The sequence below is a fragment of the Suncus etruscus genome, chromosome 13 (genome assembly GCF_024139225.1).
Source record: "Suncus etruscus isolate mSunEtr1 chromosome 13, mSunEtr1.pri.cur, whole genome shotgun sequence".
NCBI classification, from domain to species: domain Eukaryota; kingdom Metazoa; phylum Chordata; class Mammalia; order Eulipotyphla; family Soricidae; genus Suncus; species Suncus etruscus.
The window spans coordinates 23,575,001-23,596,418 of record NC_064860.1 but is presented as its reverse complement, the minus strand read 5'-3'; the positions used below and the strand labels follow the sequence as shown (position 1 = coordinate 23,596,418).

The 21,418-nt window shown below is 40.6% G+C and overlaps 1 protein-coding gene across 1 annotated transcript in view; it reads right to left on the bottom strand.

The window, feature by feature from the left end:
* The window catches only part of SLC9A9 (solute carrier family 9 member A9), a 564,963-nt gene that overhangs the window by 391,266 nt on the left and 152,279 nt on the right, over positions 1-21,418 (bottom strand). Inside the window, exon 6 of the mRNA XM_049785894.1 lies at positions 1,660-1,765. Within this exon, the coding sequence (XP_049641851.1) occupies positions 1,660-1,765 (106 nt within the window). The remainder of the gene's footprint in view (positions 1-1,659; positions 1,766-21,418) is intronic.

Below are 21,418 nucleotides of genomic sequence, written 5' to 3'. Positions count from 1 at the left end.
CTTCTAGCAACTGTTAATCTGTCTTGATCCTGCCTTTAACTTGCATCACAAGCATTTTTGTCCCCTAGAAGAAAGGCTCTTCCCCAGAAAGGGACAAAATATGTTTATTTGGAGACTCCCATTGAAAGTTGCTGGATTTGCTGGGAAGTTGTGGGTAATAGTCTTCAGAAATGTCAACTGGCAGCAAAAGAGCATTTTCCTACTCACTCCCTTCTATAGGATCTGACATTTTAAAATGCTTTGATACTTCACTACACATTTTTTTTTCAAATGCAGTGAGGTAATTAAAACCCTGATTGGAACCTGTTGCCACTCTGATCAGTCACTTTCCTTCAGGATATCTGATAGCTACCCAAAACGTAAGCCTTCATCTAAAGGAAGTGACCTTCTGACAGCCTCAGAGGTGGTATTTATTAAATATGAATGGAAAGAGTCTAAAGGGGAGGTAAGGGAAAAGCACAGTTCTCATCTCAGAAAGGAAATTCTTCCAGGACAAAGGATAGTGGCATAGCTCAGAGTCCAAGTACCATCAGTTGTATCAGTCATGTGTGTTCTTATAAAGTGTGGTAATTAAATGGGAAAATGAAGGGGATATCTTGATCTCTAAGGTCTACCACCGATTTGCCAAACTTAATATCAGAACTAAAGTTTCTGTTAGCCTATTATCTAAAATGACCAGTATAGGCACAAATTAAATGATATCATTTGAAATAAAGAAAACACATTTATGTGCATTTTAGGAAGCCTAAAATCTGCTGAATATAGGCATCGAGGAGGGAAATGTTAGTTAGCCATTACACAGTACTTTGCAACAGAGTGGAACTTGAAACCCATCAAGAATACCACTCCTAGGTATATACCCTAGAAACACAAAAATACAATACAAAAATCCCTTCCTTACACCTATATTCATTGCAGGACATTTACTATAGCCAGACTCGGGAAACAACCAAGATGCCCTTCAACAGAAGAATGGCTAAAGAAACTGGTACATATAAACAATGCAGTATTATGCAGCTGTCGGGAGAAATTAAGTCATGAAATTTTCCTTTACACGGATGTACATGAAATCTATTTGCTGAGAGAAATACGTCAGAGGGAGAGAGACGCAGAATAGTCTTACTCATCTATGAATTTTAAGAAAAATGAAAGACATTCTTGCAATAATTTTCAGAGACAAAAGAGAGGAGGGCTGGAAGTTCCAGCTCACTTCTTGAAGCTCACCACAAAGAGTGATGAGTGTAGTTAGAGAATTAACTACATTGAGAACTATCCTAACAATGTGAATGAATGAGGGAAGTAGAAAGCCTGTCTACACTACAGGCAGGGGTGAGGTGAGAGGAGGGAGATTTGGGACATTGGTGATGGGAATGTTGCACTGGTAAAGAGGGGTGTTCTTTACATGACTGAAACCCAACCACAATCATGTTTGTAATCAAGGTTTTTAAATAAAAATATTAATTTAAAAAAGATTAGAAATTAAGTACCTAATAAAAAGTACTCACTGTTGAAGATTGCTAATACAAACCCTTAAAAACTAGAAATGGCCTGTACCCCCATATCATGAGAGAAACAATACTATTAAACCCAGTAGGAATTATCATCAAGTTGAAGAGATTTATATAGTCAACAAAACCTAGGTCAAGTTGTTGTACTTACTAGGTGAGGACTATGGCAACTGCATCGTTTAACACACTCTCTCCAAACAGCAGTGTGTACAGATCAGGGTCCACGTGCAGCTCATGGAAGATGGCCAGGACAGTCACTAAGGAGAAAAACATACAGTTGGTAGTTAGCAGAGATGCTTAAGTTAATTAAGAATAGACCTGTCAGGCCCGGAGAAATAGCATAGTGGCGTTTGCCTTGCAAGCAGCCGATCCAGGATCTAAGGTGGTTGGTTTGAATCCCGGTGTCCCATATGGTCCCCCCGTGCCTGCCAGGAGCTATTTCTGAGCAGACAGCCAGGAGTAACCCCTGAGCACCGCCGGTGTGGCCTAAAAAAAAACAAAAACAAAAACAAATAAAAAAAGAATGGACCTGTCCTTGGTTTGATCACCTCTAGAATGTTCACCTATAAATGCTTCCCTTCTCAATTATATCCTCTTTGCTTACAGTAGAACTCACTATTCCAAAATGTAATCTCAGTTTTCCCTTGTTTCTAGATTTCTCTGGATTTTCATGGGTTTACTAAGGAAAGTTGAGCTCCTTGGTACAAGTCTTTTGGTATCTTTACCCTGCTCAGCTTTTGCCATCTCCTCCTCACACCCTGTACAGACTCTGCTGCCTGCCTTGCTCAAGTTTACACTGAACTGAGCAAAATTTCCCAAATATTTTGGGCAGTTCTAAGACTACATTTGCATCTTGAATCTACCTACCAGACCACTGATTCCTTTTCATATGCCCAGGTATCATTCTCTCTGTTTTTTAAGGGAATACACACACAACTTTATTGTAGTTCTTGATGCAATAAACTCTTATTTCATATATTTTTATTTTTTAATAATATATGTATTTAAGAACCATGTTTGTAAACATGTTTGAAGTTGGGTTTCAGTTATAAAAAAGAATACCCCTCTTCACCAATGCAACCTTCCCTCTAACAATGCCCCTGATCTCCCTTCTCCCCCACCCCTTGCCTGTATTGGAGACAGTCATTCGACTTTTCTCACTCATTAACACTGTCATGATAGTTGTTAGTGTAGTTATTTCTCTAACTGCACTCACCACTCTCTGTGATAAACTTCACATGGGTCGATACTTCCAACCCTTATCTCTATTGTCTCTGGTCATAATTACAATATTGTTTTTTATTTTTCTTAAATCCCACAAATAAGTGAACTGTTCTGTATCTGTCTCTCTCCTTCTGACTTATTTCACTCAGTATAATAGTTTCCACGTCCATGTATGGGGAAAATCTCGTCTTTGAAAAAATCTCTCAGTAGAGATGTGACTTACTCCTTTACGATCCCAGCATTTGGATCAAATGGTAACACTTAGCATAGGAGAAATCAGCTCATCTCTGCAATGCAGGATGCATGGAACATGTTCAGCCAGTATTTGAGTGATGGACTGACTGAAATGAATGAATGAGACCTGTTGTGAAGGGAGAGGTGGTGAGTAACTGGATCTGTCCTAGGATCACACACTAACTCTGAGGAGCAGGATTTACTGCCTGCTGCTCAGTTTTTAATGGCTCATTGCATATGAGGGAACAGGGTCTTGGGGAAAACACCAGGAAGTAAATGTCCATAGGTTGATTATCTCTATTCATCAGAACTATTCAGGGCATTGGTATTTAAAATCATCATGCGAAGCATGAACAGTAATCATAGGCGAAATGAACCCACAGGTTGATTGCTAAAGTGTGAGCAGGTAGACCAAGATGAGACTGATTTAATGTACACAGAGTGTGGATATTTTCACTTGGGCTATTTCCTCTCAGTTAACTATGAGCTCAGAAACTTTTATATGCTAAGGTACTCAAAGTGGAAAAGGGAAAGAATAGAGATAGAGTTTGAGGGTTTTGGAGTAGGGTTGGGAGATTTTGCTTATAGGGAGAACTATGTGATAAGGTAGTGCCATAAGGTAGGAAAAGGTATAGATTCAGACTTCCCAAATTCATGAACAACTCCACCCTAAGTCTTGATGGTCAATTACTATAGCTCTTTGGATTTTGTGTATTCCTTGGTTTCCTTCTTTCCTCTGAGCCACTGACCCTGTCAGTAGTGCTGGACTACAGCCAATCTTTAATAGCTAAACACTTTAAAAGTATTACCAGGAAGGGGAGAGTAGAGACCATGCTCTCTAGGTACTTGGCATATGGAAATGATACTAGACAGAAAGTAACATGGGATTCTAGGCTGGGAAGTCAGTAGATAGAACTGTTGCTTACAAGACCATTTTAGACAGGGAAACCTAGGAGATTTGGGTTTTTTTTTGTTTGTTTTTAGTTTCATTCATGTAATGAACACCCCCCCTTCACCAGTGCAACATTCCCATCACCAATGTCCCATATCTCCCTCCTCCCCACCCACCCCCGCCTGTACTCTAGACAGGCTTTCTACTTCCCTCATTCATTCACATTGTTATGATAGTTAGGAGAGTTGGTTTTATACTAATTATAAATATCCAGTATAATGTGAAGTGAAAAGCCCAATAAGACATAAAAAGCAGGGATTCCATAGAGTTAATTAAGTCAGAAGTAAGAATTGAAGGGGTTTGAATACTTAGATGAAACATAAAGGCTAAGAGTGGGGGAAAAATCACCTGAATAAAGTATTTAAAAAAAGAAGGGAGCTCATGAGAGATTCTGGGGGAAGTATAAAACTAAGGGGTGAGGAGAGGTAGAGATTCATGGAATATACATAGGGTGCATTTCTCATACATGACATGGAGTCAACTGGAAAGTAAGTCTATCATAAAATTCTGTGACTAGATTTCTATTTATGAAAAACTATCTCCAAGGAAGAAATGTTGAATGCAACAACTCGTTTTAGGACAGAAGAAACATCAGAACAAAAATGTCCGAAATTAGTGCACAATTGAACAGATCTCATTTTTCCAGGCATAGAACCAATTTCATTATTCTCGCTGAATGGACCCTTAATCACAGTAGCAAGATGACTTAGGACTCAGCCCTCCCCATTGGCCACCAGCCTTTGCAGGTGGTGGTGGGGGACAAGCAATGGCCTCTAACTAAACTCCTTTCTCCTTCTTGAATAGGGTCAGGTCCCAGTATCTAAGCTGAATAAAGAAACTGCAATTTGGGAACTAGAGTGATGGCATTTTCTGCTTGCTAGAATCACATGACATAAAAGTATTTATTCTTAAGCTGGAAAATTCTATCAGGGCAGTGCTGCAGCCAACATTTTCCTCTGTGGTCATTTATCTATATTTTTCAACTCTGATGATGGGCTATAGTTCCTCTTCAGAGAAGGTGTGAGGTTTCCAGGGACATGAACAGGAATGTTAGGTACTAAGTTTCTTCTACTATATTTCCATGAACAAGAGGACACTACATTTGGTTGAACTCTGCATCTTCCGAGTGAGAACTTTTGGGAGGTTTTTAATTGAATAATCAGGTTTCCACCCCACCCAAATAAAAAAAAAAAACTTCTGACAGTCCTTTTGTACAAAGAACTAAACTCTATTTCACAAATGATCTCCCACAAAAAAGAGAAAGATATTACTTAGCACATTCTCATCTACCCTGTGAAGAAATGGAATGGCTTCAGAATAAAGCCTAGAAGAAGGAGTATTTACTCGGACCAGAAATGAGTTGAAGAGGTGAGTCAGGAAATTAACCACCCACCATTGCTGCTGAGCTTGAAGCTTTTTAAAAAAAAAAAACTCATTTAATTAGCTCACTGGCTGGGTTCAATCTTATATACACTGTCCAAGACTCTCCAAAGCCACTTCCCAGGAGAACATCTGAAATAGTGGACAGACCCACCCCAGTTCTTCCCATATACTGATTGAGTTTGTTACTACTCCCAAAGTCCAAGGCATGCCTAGAAGCAATACCTGATGGATGAGTCACCAGGTAGCAGTGCAGTGAGAACATTCTAAATACTACCCAGGAGAGAAGACATAATTCAATTTCTCAAACCTCGATTCTGATGAGTGAGTTTAGTCACTTTTGATTTGTCCTCACTCACCCCTGAGGAGCTGGAACTAATATTTCATCTCAGGTTTGAAACTATTTTTGCATCCCCTCTTTCTCTGAAATTTTAATTAAAGAAAGAGCCACTTGCTTTCACAAATTGGCAACAAAGCATGCATATACTTATAACAATGATATGCAGCCAAACACACATATTTCCTCCTACTCCCTAGGTCAGAGTAGCCAATTCCTGGGATGTATCATTGAATCACTGAGAGAATAAATTCAGCTGTCAAGTGCAGGGTTTATGGGACTAAAGGATGGGACACCAGTGAAGAGCATTTTTGAAAATCTAGGGATAAGGAAAGAAGAAAAAGCAAAAAATATATATAAAAGGCAACAATCTAAAGGTATAAAGCCAGTAAGGTTCACTCTTTAGGTTCTAATTTATAAGTTTTCAGAATAAGGCATATAAAGAGTTGAGGAGAAAAAGAAAAAAATCATGGATCAAGGTCAGAGAACCCAGGGACTGCAGCAAAGTTATCTTGTTAGTTCAGCGAGGCAAAAAAGAGAGTTGCAATTATCCAGTACATATTTGGGAGTTGGGATTATTAGTCCTATGAAGAACTGCTAAAGTCCAAGACAGGATCACTCTCAATTTTCAAGAGTAAAACCCTAATACTCAATATGCTATTTTGATTAATTTATCTATTATCATCATGCGGAATCTTGTCCCCTACTAGAACCCTAATATAGCATCAAGACAAATCTTTTCTCAGCAAAAATGTACTAAACATATCTGGAGATGAGATTACAAATGATTACACCTAGTCACCTAGTCTGTCTGCCAGGGACTCAGTGCCCAGATCACTAAATCACACCTTGCAGGCTCAAGGAACCGTATGGGATGCTTGGATTCAAACCACTGTCCTTCTGCATGCAAGGCAAATGCCTTACCTCCATGTTATTTCTCAGCTCCATTCCAATGACCACTTTTCTGATGCCCATGACGTCCCTTTTAAATTACAGGGTGACTTGGTGACTGACCCTTCTCCATAATCTCCATTAGCAGCTCTCTGACCCACATTTTCTGGGCACTTTAGGAGAAATTTTAATTTCAAATGATATTTTAATGTAGCTGCTTTCAGTGACACATCGTGAGTTCTTTGTGGGTCTGTGGATGCTGCCGCATAATTACTCCTACCCCTGACATTCTAAGTTGTCATTCTTCTTGGTCAAAATGTGGATTATCCCTGGAGAGGGCACTCTGTGGTTTTCTGTGCAAATCAGTATGTATGACAATTGTACCTGACACCTTGAGAATCAGAAATGTCTCAGACTCCTGCAGCTGAATTGTGTCAGGCCTGACAGGCAGAAAACCCTTGTGATTTCATGACTGAGTAAAATTTTTTAAATTCCCATAATGATTATTGTGATTGTATTTTCTCTTTCTTTTTTTTTCCTCAGAAAAAAGACGGATCATTTCTTGCACTTGCCCAAAATATTGTAGAAGACAAGATTTACAAGAGATGCTTCTAAACCAAAGTGGGTATCCTCTTTCAAGCTAGAAGACTGGAGTTAGCCTGAACCTTCTTGGTGAATACCTACATTGCAGCCTATCATAGGTGGGATGTTTGTAAGTTATTGCAACTAATTTTTTCCTAGAACTATAAGGTGAAAACTTAAGCCCTATGAATTAGATGAAAAACAATGCCAAATCCAATCCTTGTCCTAAGGTTTTACGGAGGAAGATACTGTGTGGGTAATCTTTCTAAATTAGAAGTGAATCATACGTGAAGTAGACCTCAAACACGAAAGGAACACCAATGTGCTGTATTTTGTATGTTGAGGCTGTGTTTACAGTGGAGAAAACACTTGATGTGACATAGAAATATGGTTTTCTTTTGCAGGGATCTTAGGGAAAAGTGAGGGTCTCAAGTACCAAGGTAGAATGATCCTAGAACCCCTGAGGTATTGGAACCTATCCAGGGATATTCTCCAGGTCAAAACCATCTTGAGAATGATGTGAAAATAGGAGTTAGAACATTAATATAGCAGGTAGAATGCTTGCCTTGTATGCAGCAGACCTAAGTTTGATCCCTGGCATCTCATATGTTCCTCTGCACTCTTCCAGGAGTGATTCCTGGGCTCAGAATCAGGAGTAACTCCAGAGCACTACCAAGTGTGGTCCAAAAACCAAAAAATAAAAAAATAAACAGATATAATTTGTATTTTTGTTATTTTTCTATTATGAACAGTGGAATTTTCCAGAGGCTATAATGAGTGATTGTATAATTGAATGTAGATGCCGATGTGAGAATCCAGCTGCCATCATTATACAACACACAACAGATATTTGCAAAATGTAAAACAATGCTATTCTTGGTAATTGTTTCTGCTTTAAAATAAATGTAACTTTCATAAAAATACATTATTTATATTAACCCATTGGTGGCATATGATGACTATTTTAAATAAAGAATTGAGAATATGTTATAAATATTCAACTATGAAAAATATTAATAGACAAACAAACAAAATTCTGGTAGTCAACCTTAATTTTGAGTTATTATAAAGATGTGACACCAAAAAGTTAGAGAACTTTTATACTAAGATATCTACTGTATTTTAGTAGACTATCCTATGATAGAGTCTTATAGGAGAAAAGAATCATTTTTGGGAGAAGTAGGAAAATAGTCTTTCAAATAATTTTTAATATCTGAAACTAGCATAATGTTATTTGTTAATATACCTCAATTAAAAATAATTTTAAAAAGTAATTTCAGTAGAGCTTAAGTCTTTGTTAGATTCCTATTGAGAAAGAGCTCTAGACTTTAATAGTTTTGCCAGACAATAAGCACTAGGGTCTATTTTCTGCATTTACAGAATTTCTAATAACGTATAGAAAATGTTTCTTTTCTTATTAATTCCGCAGGCACATTTCTGGAATCACATTTCAAGTCACTGGTGTTTGCATTAAGTTCTTTTTGGAATACAAGTGTTTTGTTCACAGAGGATTCCTCTTCAACATATGGGTACATAATAAAATCATAGATAATTCACAACCTCTTAGACTTCAAGCAAGCTACCGTATTTTCCAGCATATAAAACGACTGGGCGTATAAGACAACCCCCTAATTTTGCAGTTAAAACATAGGTTTAGGCCTATATTCGCTGTATCAGACAAAACATTCCTGTGCTGCAACTGTATGTACCACAGTGAGTCAGTCACAACAAGCAAAGGTTCAAAGGTTCTACTGTAATAGACTTCCTCTCTGACTCTGGCCCATCTGAGCATGCTTTTTACAGTGTAGATTCGGGTCCAGAACATTTGCATGCATCAAAAGCCTGCTTGGATTGGCTGAGTTAGAGAGGCGGTCCGAGCAGCCTTGCAGTGATTGGTGCAGGATAGAGTTAGAAAATTTGTTTTGTGGCAATATTCAGACAATTTTCGTTTAGCGGCATGTTAAGACATTTTTTGGGATATACTCGGCATATAAGATGACCCCCAATTTTCGGTTGACTTATTTTTGTTTCAAAAGTCATCTTATACGCCGGAAAATACGGTAAATAGTATTCCAGAATAATCTACTTCCCTTGATCAAAAACCAGAAATATAGTCATTGAGAATATAAGAATCACAAGTGAATGAGAATGATACACCTTTAGTAACAATATTCCAAAGCACAAGGTCAAAGTGAGAGAGAGAAGATGAGAAAGAGAGGGAGAGAGAGAGAATGAGAAGAAAATGTCTGCCACAGAGGCAGGCAGAGGAGAGGACAGGAAAAAGAGCAAATAGGAAACTGGGAAAATTGGTGGCAGGAAATGTGCACTGGTAAAGGGTGCTGTACAGTGTATGACTTAAGCTCAATCGTGAGCAACTTGTGTATCTCATGGTGAGTCAATTTAAGAATTTATTTATGAAAATAAGTAATAAAATAAGTTGAATAAAAATGAAGTCATGAGGATGACATTAAGCAAAGAAAAAAGATATATATGCATATATATACATATATATAAACCCTAAGTATAAATCCAGATGTGTCTATGTGGTGTGGAGAGGTATCTTGCATTTCTTGTATCTGAGAATTTAGGAGCAAAAATTGCTAACACTTAGAGCTAGTGCTTAAAAATTCCCCCCAAAGGTACCAACTTTAGTAATATTCTAAATTTAACATTAGCAAAGAACATAAACATTTAACAAAGACCCAATTTTCTCACCAATGGGGTTTAATGAGCCATGGTGCAGTTTAATGGGGGAATCTTTCCTGAATAACCCATGTCTGGGTAAAGATGATTCGTCCTGTCATAGGTTATTCCCCTTCCTGGGTTTAACTGAAACATCTATTTTAAAAACAAAAATGTTATTTGAGGATTTGCCTACAGATCAGGAAATAAGTTTATGGAAAAACTCGAGGCATACAATAGCCAAAGCCTTGAATGGGCTGCCAAGGAATCAACACTTGAAAATAAACATACTGCTGTGATCCATCGAGCATAATCATTGTCATAAAAGATATTCATTTGGTCACAAAGATACTTAAATGACTCACAAAAAAACTTCCCTGTGAAAGTGTTAAGAAATATGCAGTAATGGGGCTAGAAGAATGTAGGGTTCTTGCCTTGCATGTGATCAAGCTGGTTTTGATCCCCAGCACCCCAACATGGCCAGGACCCCTAATCATAATGCCAGAAATAGTCCCTGAGTCAAAGAGTGGCCCAAAAAATTAAATCTAACAAGCATAAACATGCAGGTGCTGTATACCACCAGCTTCCAACTATGGATCAAGAGCCAAGGGCACAAGTAAACATAGTCATCCATATTCTTTGAGATGAGCACAACTGCTAAAAGAGAGTTAGTGAGTTGCTGAGAAAAACGCACCCAGGGCCTTTCTGAGAAAAATAACAAAGGACTAGGGAGTGAGGAGTCAGCTGACTATTCCCTTCATTTCCATCAACACTGTGGTTTTCAGTCATGTCCCAAAAGATTCCCGGATAAGTCCTTGTCGGAGTCTCCTATAGAGCCAAAGTGACTCAGATTTGATGTGTGTACTTCAAACGGAACTCTGTAGGTGGGTTCAGTCAATCACATTTGAGTCCTTTACAAACCATAAATGTCTTTGCCTAGATCCAGACAGATACAGCTGCAGAGAAGGCAAAAGAGACTGATTCCCAAAATGAAGAGGAAATTAAAAAGGACATGAGATCATGACTAGCATGAGTGCTAGACTTGCCCACAGACCCATGAAGTATATCACCAGGCCATGCAATTAAAATAACAAAAAAAAGCCCTGGGCCTGGGTCCAGGACACAGATGCAGAAATTTTACCAGGGTCTCTCAGATCTGGGGGCACTGTGAATCATAGTGCTTATATAGGACAACAAAGTTCCAACCTAGAGGGAGCAGGTGAGCACAGCTTGTAAGCCACATTGCAGGATCCATGAGCTTTGAGGTTGCTACTGGCCTAAAGCTAACTGGGCTACATCTGTGTCCCCTCCATAAGCTGAAAGCAAACTCAACTATGTCTATGCTCCCTCTACATAAGCTGAAAGCAAAAGAGGCCACATCATGCACTTACCTTGAATTTTTTTTATTTGATAAATATTCTGTGATGTGCACACATTGCTTTAATTACAAATACAAAAAGCCACTTAGAACTAGCAAAAAAAGAGACATGAAATATGGACATCAGATTCTCTTCCCAATATTATGTTGCTAACAGTGGCCTGCACAAAATGCCTCCTCTTTTGGGGTTCCATTTCAGATAGCAGACATGAGATAGGGACACCTGGCCAGGCACATTACTTCCCCAGGGCTTCCCTCATTGTGTCAGCCACATCCCATGAATCCTACTGCTTAGGTCTGTCCTGTTCTACCCAGTCTACCCAGATCTACATGCAGCCCAGTTGTCTCCATCTCCAGTCCATGTCTCCCTCTCTGGCCAGAGATGTCCACAACCAGCCTTGGCCAAGCCAGCACACAGAACTTCTTAGGACACACAATTACAGAGTTACCACTACAAGCTGGTCTTGAGGATTAACCTCAGACTTTCCAGTCCTCATCAGCCCTCCTTCATTACTAGTTCCTGCTCTTGAATTCCCCTCTTTATAGAAATAGCATCATAACCAGACCAGTAGCGTGTGTGTGTGTGTGTGTGTGTGTGTGTGTGTGTTTAAAAATGTTGGAGGAGCTTGGTAGATGAGATAATATAGGAGATAAGATACTTGCCTTGCATGCCACGGATCATGGTTAATCCCCCCTAAACTTCAAAGGGTTCTGAGCACATCCAGGACTAACTTCTGAGCATAGAGTCAAGGGTAAATCTTGAGGATTACTGGTGTGGCCCCAAAACAAATTAACAAGCAAACAAAAAGTTCACCTGACTTGTCAATTGATTTTTTAAAAGTTGTCCTAAGAAATAGTGGAACAAGGGAACAGACAGTGCATTGGGTATGGTCCCAAACAAAACAAAAATATTTAATTAAATTACTGGGAGTGGGTGGAAGATAGTACAGTGGTTAGGGCGTATGCCTATCATGTATCTAACATAGGTTCAATACACTACACTACATGGTCCCTTAGCATCATAGGGCAAAGTACAGGAATTTCTTTATGTATGGTACATGTCGCCCTGGAGATTCCTAGGCCTTAGCACTGAACCAGAGGCTGACTGAGATTCACCCAAGGACCCTCTGCACACTTCTTGGGAGTTCCCCTCTCACGAAAAAGTTGGGATTATCTCATTTGCAATGGAAACATCTCTGGTTTCTGAGGCTCTCATATCAAGAGAAGAGGCGCACTTTGCAGTTCAGTAGTTTACAAGGTCACTGGAGGAAAGAGAAAGGAAACCAGACCCAGCACTGCTCGATTACATCAGCTACTGCAGCCTGAATTGGCCTTGGCCCATCTGAAACGGGAACCCTCTGTAGTGATCCCAGCTGGACTGCAAGGGAATATGAGAATGCATAAGTCCAGTTGCAGAGTAAGGCTTTCTAGGCCTTGGAAGAGGCAGTGCAGAAATAAAAGCAAACAAAAACCCTGGGAATTGAGCACTTCCATTTTCTTGATTTTCGAGGAGCTGCCTCCCAGACCCCGCATCAGGCACTGTTGGCATCTGCTGCTCATCTCTGTATCTGTCGGGTGTCTTAGCAGGTTGCTGACAAGCAGTATGTGATGAGTTCCAGGACAGAAGGAGGGAACGTGGGAGTAGATGAAGGTCATGCACTGTGGGGCTGGCCCTCTCTTGGATTCTTCCTTTGTGATCTGAGCCCACTCACTGACCTGACAGAACTTGTGAGGGAAAATGTTCTCCTTTGAAATTCAAAATAATCAACTGAACAGTGTAGTGCTTTTTATCTGCAGCCTTCAGATGGGAAAGGTCAGAGTCTGACCTATCTTGGTTGTGTCCTAGAAAGCAGGAAGCTGCTTTCTGACCCAAAGGACTTGACCCCAGTTTGGGGGTGCTCTGCTGGCTCTCCTGGGCATCCCTGCTGAGGATTCTCACCATAGGGATGTGTAGTTCTCGCTCTGATTGAGCCCAGAGGTGAGCAAGTCAGGGCATTTGCATTTGCTTCTCTAGCAGCTCCCTATGGTTTCAACCTAAGCAGAACCAGAGAAGGCTGGTCAGCCCCCTGCTGACCTAAGGAAATACACTCTGGGTGCTTCTGAATCCATTTCCTCAACTTCGACATCTCCTTGCACTTCTAAAAGGGATATGTGATTGGGGCCCTGGCTTTCCAAACTTCTGTGCTACAGGTCTTTGAATAGGGCAGAGAATGGATCTTTCATGGAAACAGAGGCACTCTGTTTTCCCAGCGGTGAGTCACAGCAGGCTGTGAGCACAGCTGCTCCCCAGCTGTCCTGGGAGCATCAGGCTCGCTTCAAAGGATTTTTGCAGGGTGCTCTTGAGATCTCATTGCAGGACACCTGGAGGTCTGTTCAACCCACTGCAGCCAATACAGGAGTAGCACCTAGCATCTTTGACTCTGCTCTGAGGACTGATTTGTCCTTCTCAGCACCAGAATCCATTTCTTTATTCTTTTCCTTTTGGTATCTAGGTCACTTCTGGCAGTGTTCAGGGGCACTCCTGGAGGGGCTTGAGGACTCTATGCAGTTCCAGAGATAGAACTCATGTTGGCTATATGCAGGCCAACTATTCTCCCTGCTATACTGTCTCTCTGTCCTAAAGGCCTGTCATTTCTCTTTTGCTTTTTCTTTTGGGTTTTTGATTCACACCTGGCGGCGCTCAGGGGTTACTCCTGGCTCTGCACTCAGAAATCACTCCTGGCAGGCTTGGAGGACCATATATGACACCTGTGACACCAGAGATTGAACATAGATTGGCTGTATGCAAGGGAAATGACCTTCCTGCTATGCTCATTCTGGCCCATGACCTGTGATTTCTGAGACCAAGGCTTGCTTTGTGCAGGGGGCTACCAAGTCACTGAAAAGAAGTTAACTCGGATATGCAGCTCAACCTGAATTTACATGCCAGCCAAGATGCTGATGAATCTGGTGAGCTTGTGCTTTAAGATCTTTAAACCATTTTTTGGAGTGGGGAGTGGTCTCACCCAGCAGCCATCAGGGATCACTCCTGGCTCTACACTCAGAAATCGCTCCTGGCAGGCTCTCTGGGATTTGAACCACCGTCCTTCTGCATGCAAGGCAAATGCTCTACCTCCATGTTATCTCTCCAGCCCCAACATCTCTAAACTTTAGGAGAGTTTCATTTATGGGTTGTTTTGGGAAGAAGATTTAAGTGAGATAATTCACATCAAATGTCTGACATGGTATAAGGTGGTTTGTTCTCAGGTCACCCAACAGAGGTTCTATCATTAGAAAATAGGATGATTCCTTCCCGTAAAACCCCCTCTGACTCTTGGAGATGAAAATAGATATTAGCTAACCCCATCAAAAATTAGAAGAAATGAACAGACCTTTCCTCAAAGAAGAAATACAAATGGCCAAAGTGCATATGAAAAAAATGCTCCACCTCACGAATTATCAGGAAGATGCAAATCAGAACAAACATGAGGTACCATTTCACATCACAGAGACTAGCAAACATCACAAAGAATAGGAATAATTCGTTCTGGTGGGAATTTGGAGAGAAAGGAACTCTCATTCACTGCTGGTGGGAATGACATCTAATCTATCCTTTATGGAAAACAATATAGAGATTCCTCAAAAAACTGGAACTTGAACTTCCAAATGATCCAGCTATACCACTTCTAGGGATATACCTTAGGAACACACACACACTCTCACACAACACATACACATACAACCAATACAAAAATGTCCTCTGCACTCATTGTAGCACTATTTAGAATAGCTAGAATCTGGAACCAACCCAGGGGCCTAACAACAGATCAATGGCTAAAGAAACTTTGGTACATCTATCATACAATGCAGCTATTCCTATGTAGCCATTAGGAAAAATGAAATAATAAAATTTGCCTATATATATGGATGTACATGGAAACTATAATGCTGAGTGAAATGATTCAAAAAGAGAGGGATATACATAGAATAGTCTCATTCATCTGTGGATATATAAAAATTAAAAGACAGTATGGTAATAATATCCAAAGAAAATAGAGATGAGGGTTGAGATATGAAACTTTACCACAATGAGTAGTGAACATGGTCAGAGCATTAACTGCACTGACAACTCCATAACAATAACAGTGAGAGAGAGAGAGAGAGAGAGAGAGAGAGAGAGAGAGAGAGAGAGAGAGAGAGAGAGAAGCAGAATGCATGTCCCAGAGACAAGCAGAGGTGTAGGAGGAGGGAAATGGGGGACATTGGTGGCAGAAAGTTACACTGGTGAAGGGGAGTTATATTCTATGACTGAAACCCAACTACAAACATTTCTGTAAACACAATGCTTAAATAAAATAATTATATATATATATATATATATATATAAAATAAAGATCTCAACTTTAAAAAAAGAAAATAGATATTAGCACACAGAGAAGCAAAGGAAACTTTACATCTCTTCCCTCTCCCATAGATCACCCTTTAAGTAAGAAAACTCAACGCCCATTTCCGTGCATTTCCTTCTCTTCTAGCCTTCCCCTATCTGAAAGGGGGTCTTGAACAAGATGCTTCAGGGGTTCCTCCAAGGTTAAGACATCTGACTCTTGGGCTAAATAAACCCTGTAGGCTCCTGAAGAGGGCACTTTGGTTTCTCTAGACTACTTCTGGGGCACCAGGGTCCATTCCTGGGCAAAAAAAATAGTGAGGACAACAGAGTGTCTGGGACACATCTCAAAAGTGGGAAAAACCCCTTTAGCTTAGGGACTCTTAAAGAAAAGGGAAGGGGATGATTCCTTCAGTATAGATTTATCAAATTTGACAGAATATTGGCTCTAGGGAAAGGAAACCAGACCTCTAGACCTCTAGCTTCCCCTCAGAGGGGTACAGGGATCCACATGGGACTCTTCCCCTGTACCCCAAAGCTACCTCTATCTTAGCTTCTAAACTAACCTCTAGGTGTCATGTTTACATTTACCTGCGAATGAAGCTTCATCTCATGGTAATTGGCCACACCTAGCTCAGTCTTTGGAGGGGTTTCTCCAGGCAATGCTAGGGGACCATGCAGTACCAGGGAGCGATGCAGTGCTTGGGATCAAACTCAGAGCTCAGGCAGAAAGCCCATATACTCACTCTGCACCATCTCCCTGGCCAAGGTGGAGTTTCCTGAGGGTGTGGCCTATATCTGGCTCCTCCCACTTTCTATCTTAACAGTCCCTACCACTTAGCAGGTGATAAATAAATGTTTGCTGAATAAAACCAATCAAAGAATGACAACTGGGCTATCGGATATCACGGTGTGCTGAGCTAGTCCTGTACTTCCTTCTTCCATTTTGAAAAAGAGCAGTGATAGAGGATAAAGGATATTGGTCTTGCTCTGTCTCCCATCTCGGCCACGTAGAAATTTTGTGAGCTTAAATCAAGCACTTCAGTATTTACAACCTCAGCTTTGGAGAATGGAGATAATTGCCTGGCTCTGATGATCAAATTAGATGATATATGTGTACACACTTAGTTAATGGTTTTTTCTCAACAGATGACATTCTCTCCAGATAGGAAAATGCAGAGAGAGCTTTTAATTTGCTGCCAATCGGTGGCTTCTGATGGCTTCTAAACATTGATTCAAGAGCAGTGTTGCTTTGATGTGTAGAATAAGGATGCTACCGACTTGGGAGCTAAATGAAAGTGAGCTGCTCAATAATAAATTTAGATCACAGAAGTATTCTTGTCTTGCAAAGACACCATCTCGTTGACTAAAGAAACAGAAGTCCTGGCCTTTACTTATTTATATCATTCTTTCATTGATTTACCATAAAATCAGGGGGGGGAAGAGATTCTCTCTGTGCTTCAATTATTTCTCTTAAAAAATGAATTCTCTCTACCCAAGAAAACCAGGAGAAAAATAGTTGAGCTGCAGTATGTGTTAAAGCTGCCGGAGTTCTTTGAGAGAGATACAAACCATAAATCCAAGCTGTTACTTTTATTTCTGAGTAAATTTGCTCAAGAATAGAGACTGGGTTTACATGATAGTGCTTTATAGTCCAGGGTTTATGAAATAGATGCTATCCCAGCATGCAGCACAAGGAATTGGAGAGGTGGGGAAAATGCCTGGGCCTGTTAAATAGAACACCGTGCAGAGTAGAAACTCAAATTGCAGAAGGGAAATGGCTGGAAGGGATGCAGTCTCGGCAGCCTGCAGCCTCTACAGAAATACAGAGATCTAACATCCAGGAACTTTCTCAGGGAGGCATTGGCCCCCTGGAATTCCATGAATGCAGATGAAAAGACCTAATATTCCCTCCCTACCTCCAACACAATACTTCTCATTTGATACTCAAGTAGATCCAAGCAAGTTGCTCTGCAGAAAACTAACAAATGATTTAGAGTTAAGAAACTTTTTTTTTCCTGTTTGGATGTAATCCCCCAACTTCCAGAATATGGGCACAAAACCATCTTCATATCATCCTCTGCTGCTGGGCAAGATAGTAAATAAAGGCTGCCTTTGTTCTCTGAGCCAGCCACCAGTCCTGGTACCAAAGGAACTACTTTGCAATGGCATCTTGTTCTATGTTGGTGAATAGAATGTGAGTTTTTTTCTGGAATTCCTGGGTGGAGGGTTGATAACTCTTGGTAGTGAGAAGAAACACAGAGCAGTTGGGGGTAGGGAAAGGTGAGAAGAAATAGAAGGACATGACAGTGAAGAGAGGACAGGATCCTAATAAATTAAAGTGCACCACAATGAACTATGAAAAAAATAACAAAGTGTGAGCAAGCCCATGTGTGGCTGAAGGAACAGAGAATAAAAAACAATCTCTTATGATTAGAACACTGTCACTATTTCTCTAATGTGGAAAAAAAAGATGAAAATTCCAATCGGAGTTCTATGACAAATGAAAAACTATGAGAGACAGCCCAATTAAGTCCCTCTTCATGGAGAGGCTTTTCTCCAAAAATAACAGTTCTGCTTTTAATTATAGGTTTTTTGGGTCTGCTAATCAGCCATCTTCCTCAAGGCTAAGCTGGGTGCAAATAACAGAGAAGGATTCAGCAAAATGCCCTGTTTAATTAAAAAGAATTTAATTAAAAATATTTTTACACACATGACCAATCACCATTATTTATGCAGATGTTCCTTCATGCTCTTTGGAAAGGTTTTCTCTCTCTTTTCTGCTCTCTCTCTCTCTCTCTTTTAATATGCTGCTCTTCTGCAAGAACTCCTATGAAATGAGAAGCACTATGACTGGTAGTTAATACCTATTTTTATCAAAACAGCAGTACGGCTCACACATCACCCTTGCAGCCGTTACCATAGAAACCCCAAATAGAAAGGGTCTTAGGCTTATCACCACCGGCAAAGGTAAGGGAGCTCTCCTGCCTCTGGTATAGTTACACTGCAGCAAACTTGAAAGGATAAAGGTGTCCCCCCTCCCACCGCCACTGCTTAAATGTTAAATGAAAATAGTGACTTGCCAGTAGGGTGTAGACAAAACACCTTTCATTTTAGAACACTCTTATTTCCACCAAAGGTTAAGAATAGCAAAGATGAGGAGCACAGGCTACACTTTTCTCCAGAGCTTCTCTCTGACTCTGCTCAGGAAACCAGATCATCATGATGCCAAATTGGTGAACAGACTGGAGGGAAACCTCACTTTCAGGCACCCCACCAAAGGAGAAGCCATGTTTTGTGTCAAACTGGGGTGGATGGGAAGCCCCACAGTGTTTATAGGAATGCATCATACTGAATATGGTGAAGCCAGAGATTTGGGATGGGGGACTGACAGCCAAACTGCAAAGGAAGGAAACCTTTAATTAAGAGAGACAGTGGGGCAAGTTGTGAGATAAACAAAGCCAAACAAAATCAAACAGTGAAGTAGCACCAAAACTTGGCTGTTTTTTTTTTTTAATTTTTATTGTGGTCAAAGTGAATTACAAATCTTTCACAGTAATATTTAAGGCACATAGTGACAATGAATGAGGGGCATTCCCACCACCAGTGTTGTCCTTCCTTCACCCCTGATCTTAAGTTGGATTTCTAACCTGTGGCTGGCTCGGGGGCCGTGGGTAAGGATGGGTGCATGGTGAAAACGAAATCACCTCTCTGAGGAAAAAGGAATCTGAGCCTCTTAGTCAGAGGCTAATGCAAAAATAGTTCTCTGTAATTTGAGTGACAACCACAGTAGTAGCCTCTGGAAATGGAGGGAAACTAGCTCAAATTTTAAATGTATAATGAATATTACCAAAAAAATGTAGTGGATCACATGAGGATAAATATACTTTGACCCCCTCTTTAATCCCATTAAATTTTAAGTTCACCAGGGAAGTAAATCTGCAATAAATGTCATGATTAAATGATTATTTCATTGTGACTATGGAAGAAAAGGATGGGTTTCTGGCAATTTCATGTTTGATTATAAACAAAGAACAGTATTGTGGGTCAATAAATGCCATAGAACTCTCTGTAAGCAAAACTTGATTGAATGACATGGAGCAATTTAACAAGGAATATTCTGTATAGCATTTCATTCGTGGTTCTAGAATTTTCTGTGAAGAACATGAAGATGCTTTCTGCTTTGTTTTAGTTTTGAGGTACCGATGGTTAAGGATGTGAAAGTAAGGTTCACAGAACCTAGAATATTAGCATGGGGTCTGCAACCACTCAGGCTCCTATGTTTGCCTTAATTAACACATACTTGAAATCACCTAGGATATGACATGTGGTCACTGGAAGGGGGATAGATTTATCTAACTCTACAATTTCATCGTTTGCTAATTTTATTCTTCGTGGTATCTGGGTTGGGGATGGAAAGGCATTGATTTATCCCTGGAATTCCTTTCTGTAGAAAAAGTCCCAGAAGTTCTCCTGGCTGCTGGAGTTCACAAATAGGAAAGAGCTGATGATTAGTGTCCTAGCTCAAGTGTCCCAAAGATGAATTTGCCCCAGAAGGCCAGCGACACCTGGCTGTGACTTTAGGTAGTGCATATTGAGAAAGCTAGATAATGTCAGGCCTGCTAATGGACCTACATCTCCCCAGAAGTTGAAGTTTCCAAACTCTAGATTTTCCAGCACTTTCTAAGCTTCTGCGGTCTTACAGCAAGTTATCTACCGTTTACAGCAAGTTATCTACCGTTTACATTTTTTGAGGAAGGGTGCACAGTGATTGGGAGGGACTTTCTGAAGGGGAATTTGAGCCGGTCTCATTTCAAGGGTAACTCCTGGTCCTGAAATCAATCCTTACAGGCTTGGGGGACCATTTTGTGTGTGTGTGTGTGTGTGTGTGTTTTTTGGTTTTTGGGCCACACCCGGTGGTCCTCAGGGGTTACTCCTGGCTGTCTGCTCAGAAATAGCTCCTGGCAGGCACGGAGGACCATATGGGACACCGGGATTTGAACCAACCACCTTTGGTTCTGGATCGGCTGCTTGCAAGGCAAACGCCGCTGTGCTATCTCTCCGGGCCCGGGGGACCATTTTGGTTGCTAGGATTGAACGCGGGCTTGCTGCGTGCAAGGCAGATACCCTACTCTTTGAGTTAATGCTTCAGCTCCATTTTAAAAAATATCTTGATGGCAGATGTGCCATCAAGATGAATGCTACCTTTCATATCCCATAAATCCTATATCCCACAGGAACTAATCTACCTCAGCATTAAACCATGGGTACTTGGTCTGCTGCCTTACACTCACTTTATGTGCTCAGAAATAATGTTCCGTTGACTTTTTAGGGTGTGAGATAAGTTTGGGAGTCACCCTGAGTGGTGCTTGAACACTATTTCTGGTTCTGAGATCAGGGGTCAATCCTGGCAGTGCTCCGTGGAACCATGCAGTGATGAGGACAGGAACAGTGGTGACATCATGCAACCTAAGCACTTTACCCCCTGGACTATCTCTCTAGCCCTCCATTAGGTCTCTGAACCAGAGGCTCAAGAGGACATTTGTGACATTGCAATTTCAGACACCCATCAGAAACTACTAGTCCATACCTGTGGTGTTGGATTCTAGGAACCAATTGGATTTTAACTGGCTCTTCATAAAGTTTATATATATATATATATATATATATATTCAAATATATGTACATTTGAATTCAAATTTAAATAAAAAATATATTCAGGCTAGAAAGTAGCTAACACAGAGCAGGAAATCAGCTGAATCATCACTCAAACTCCTCTAGGGGATGTGAGGAAACAGCCTTGGAAAGTTCAGCCTCAAACTTGACCTCCCACTTTCCCCCAACCACATTTCCCTTGTGAGTTAGAAGTTTTGGTTGAACCAGACTC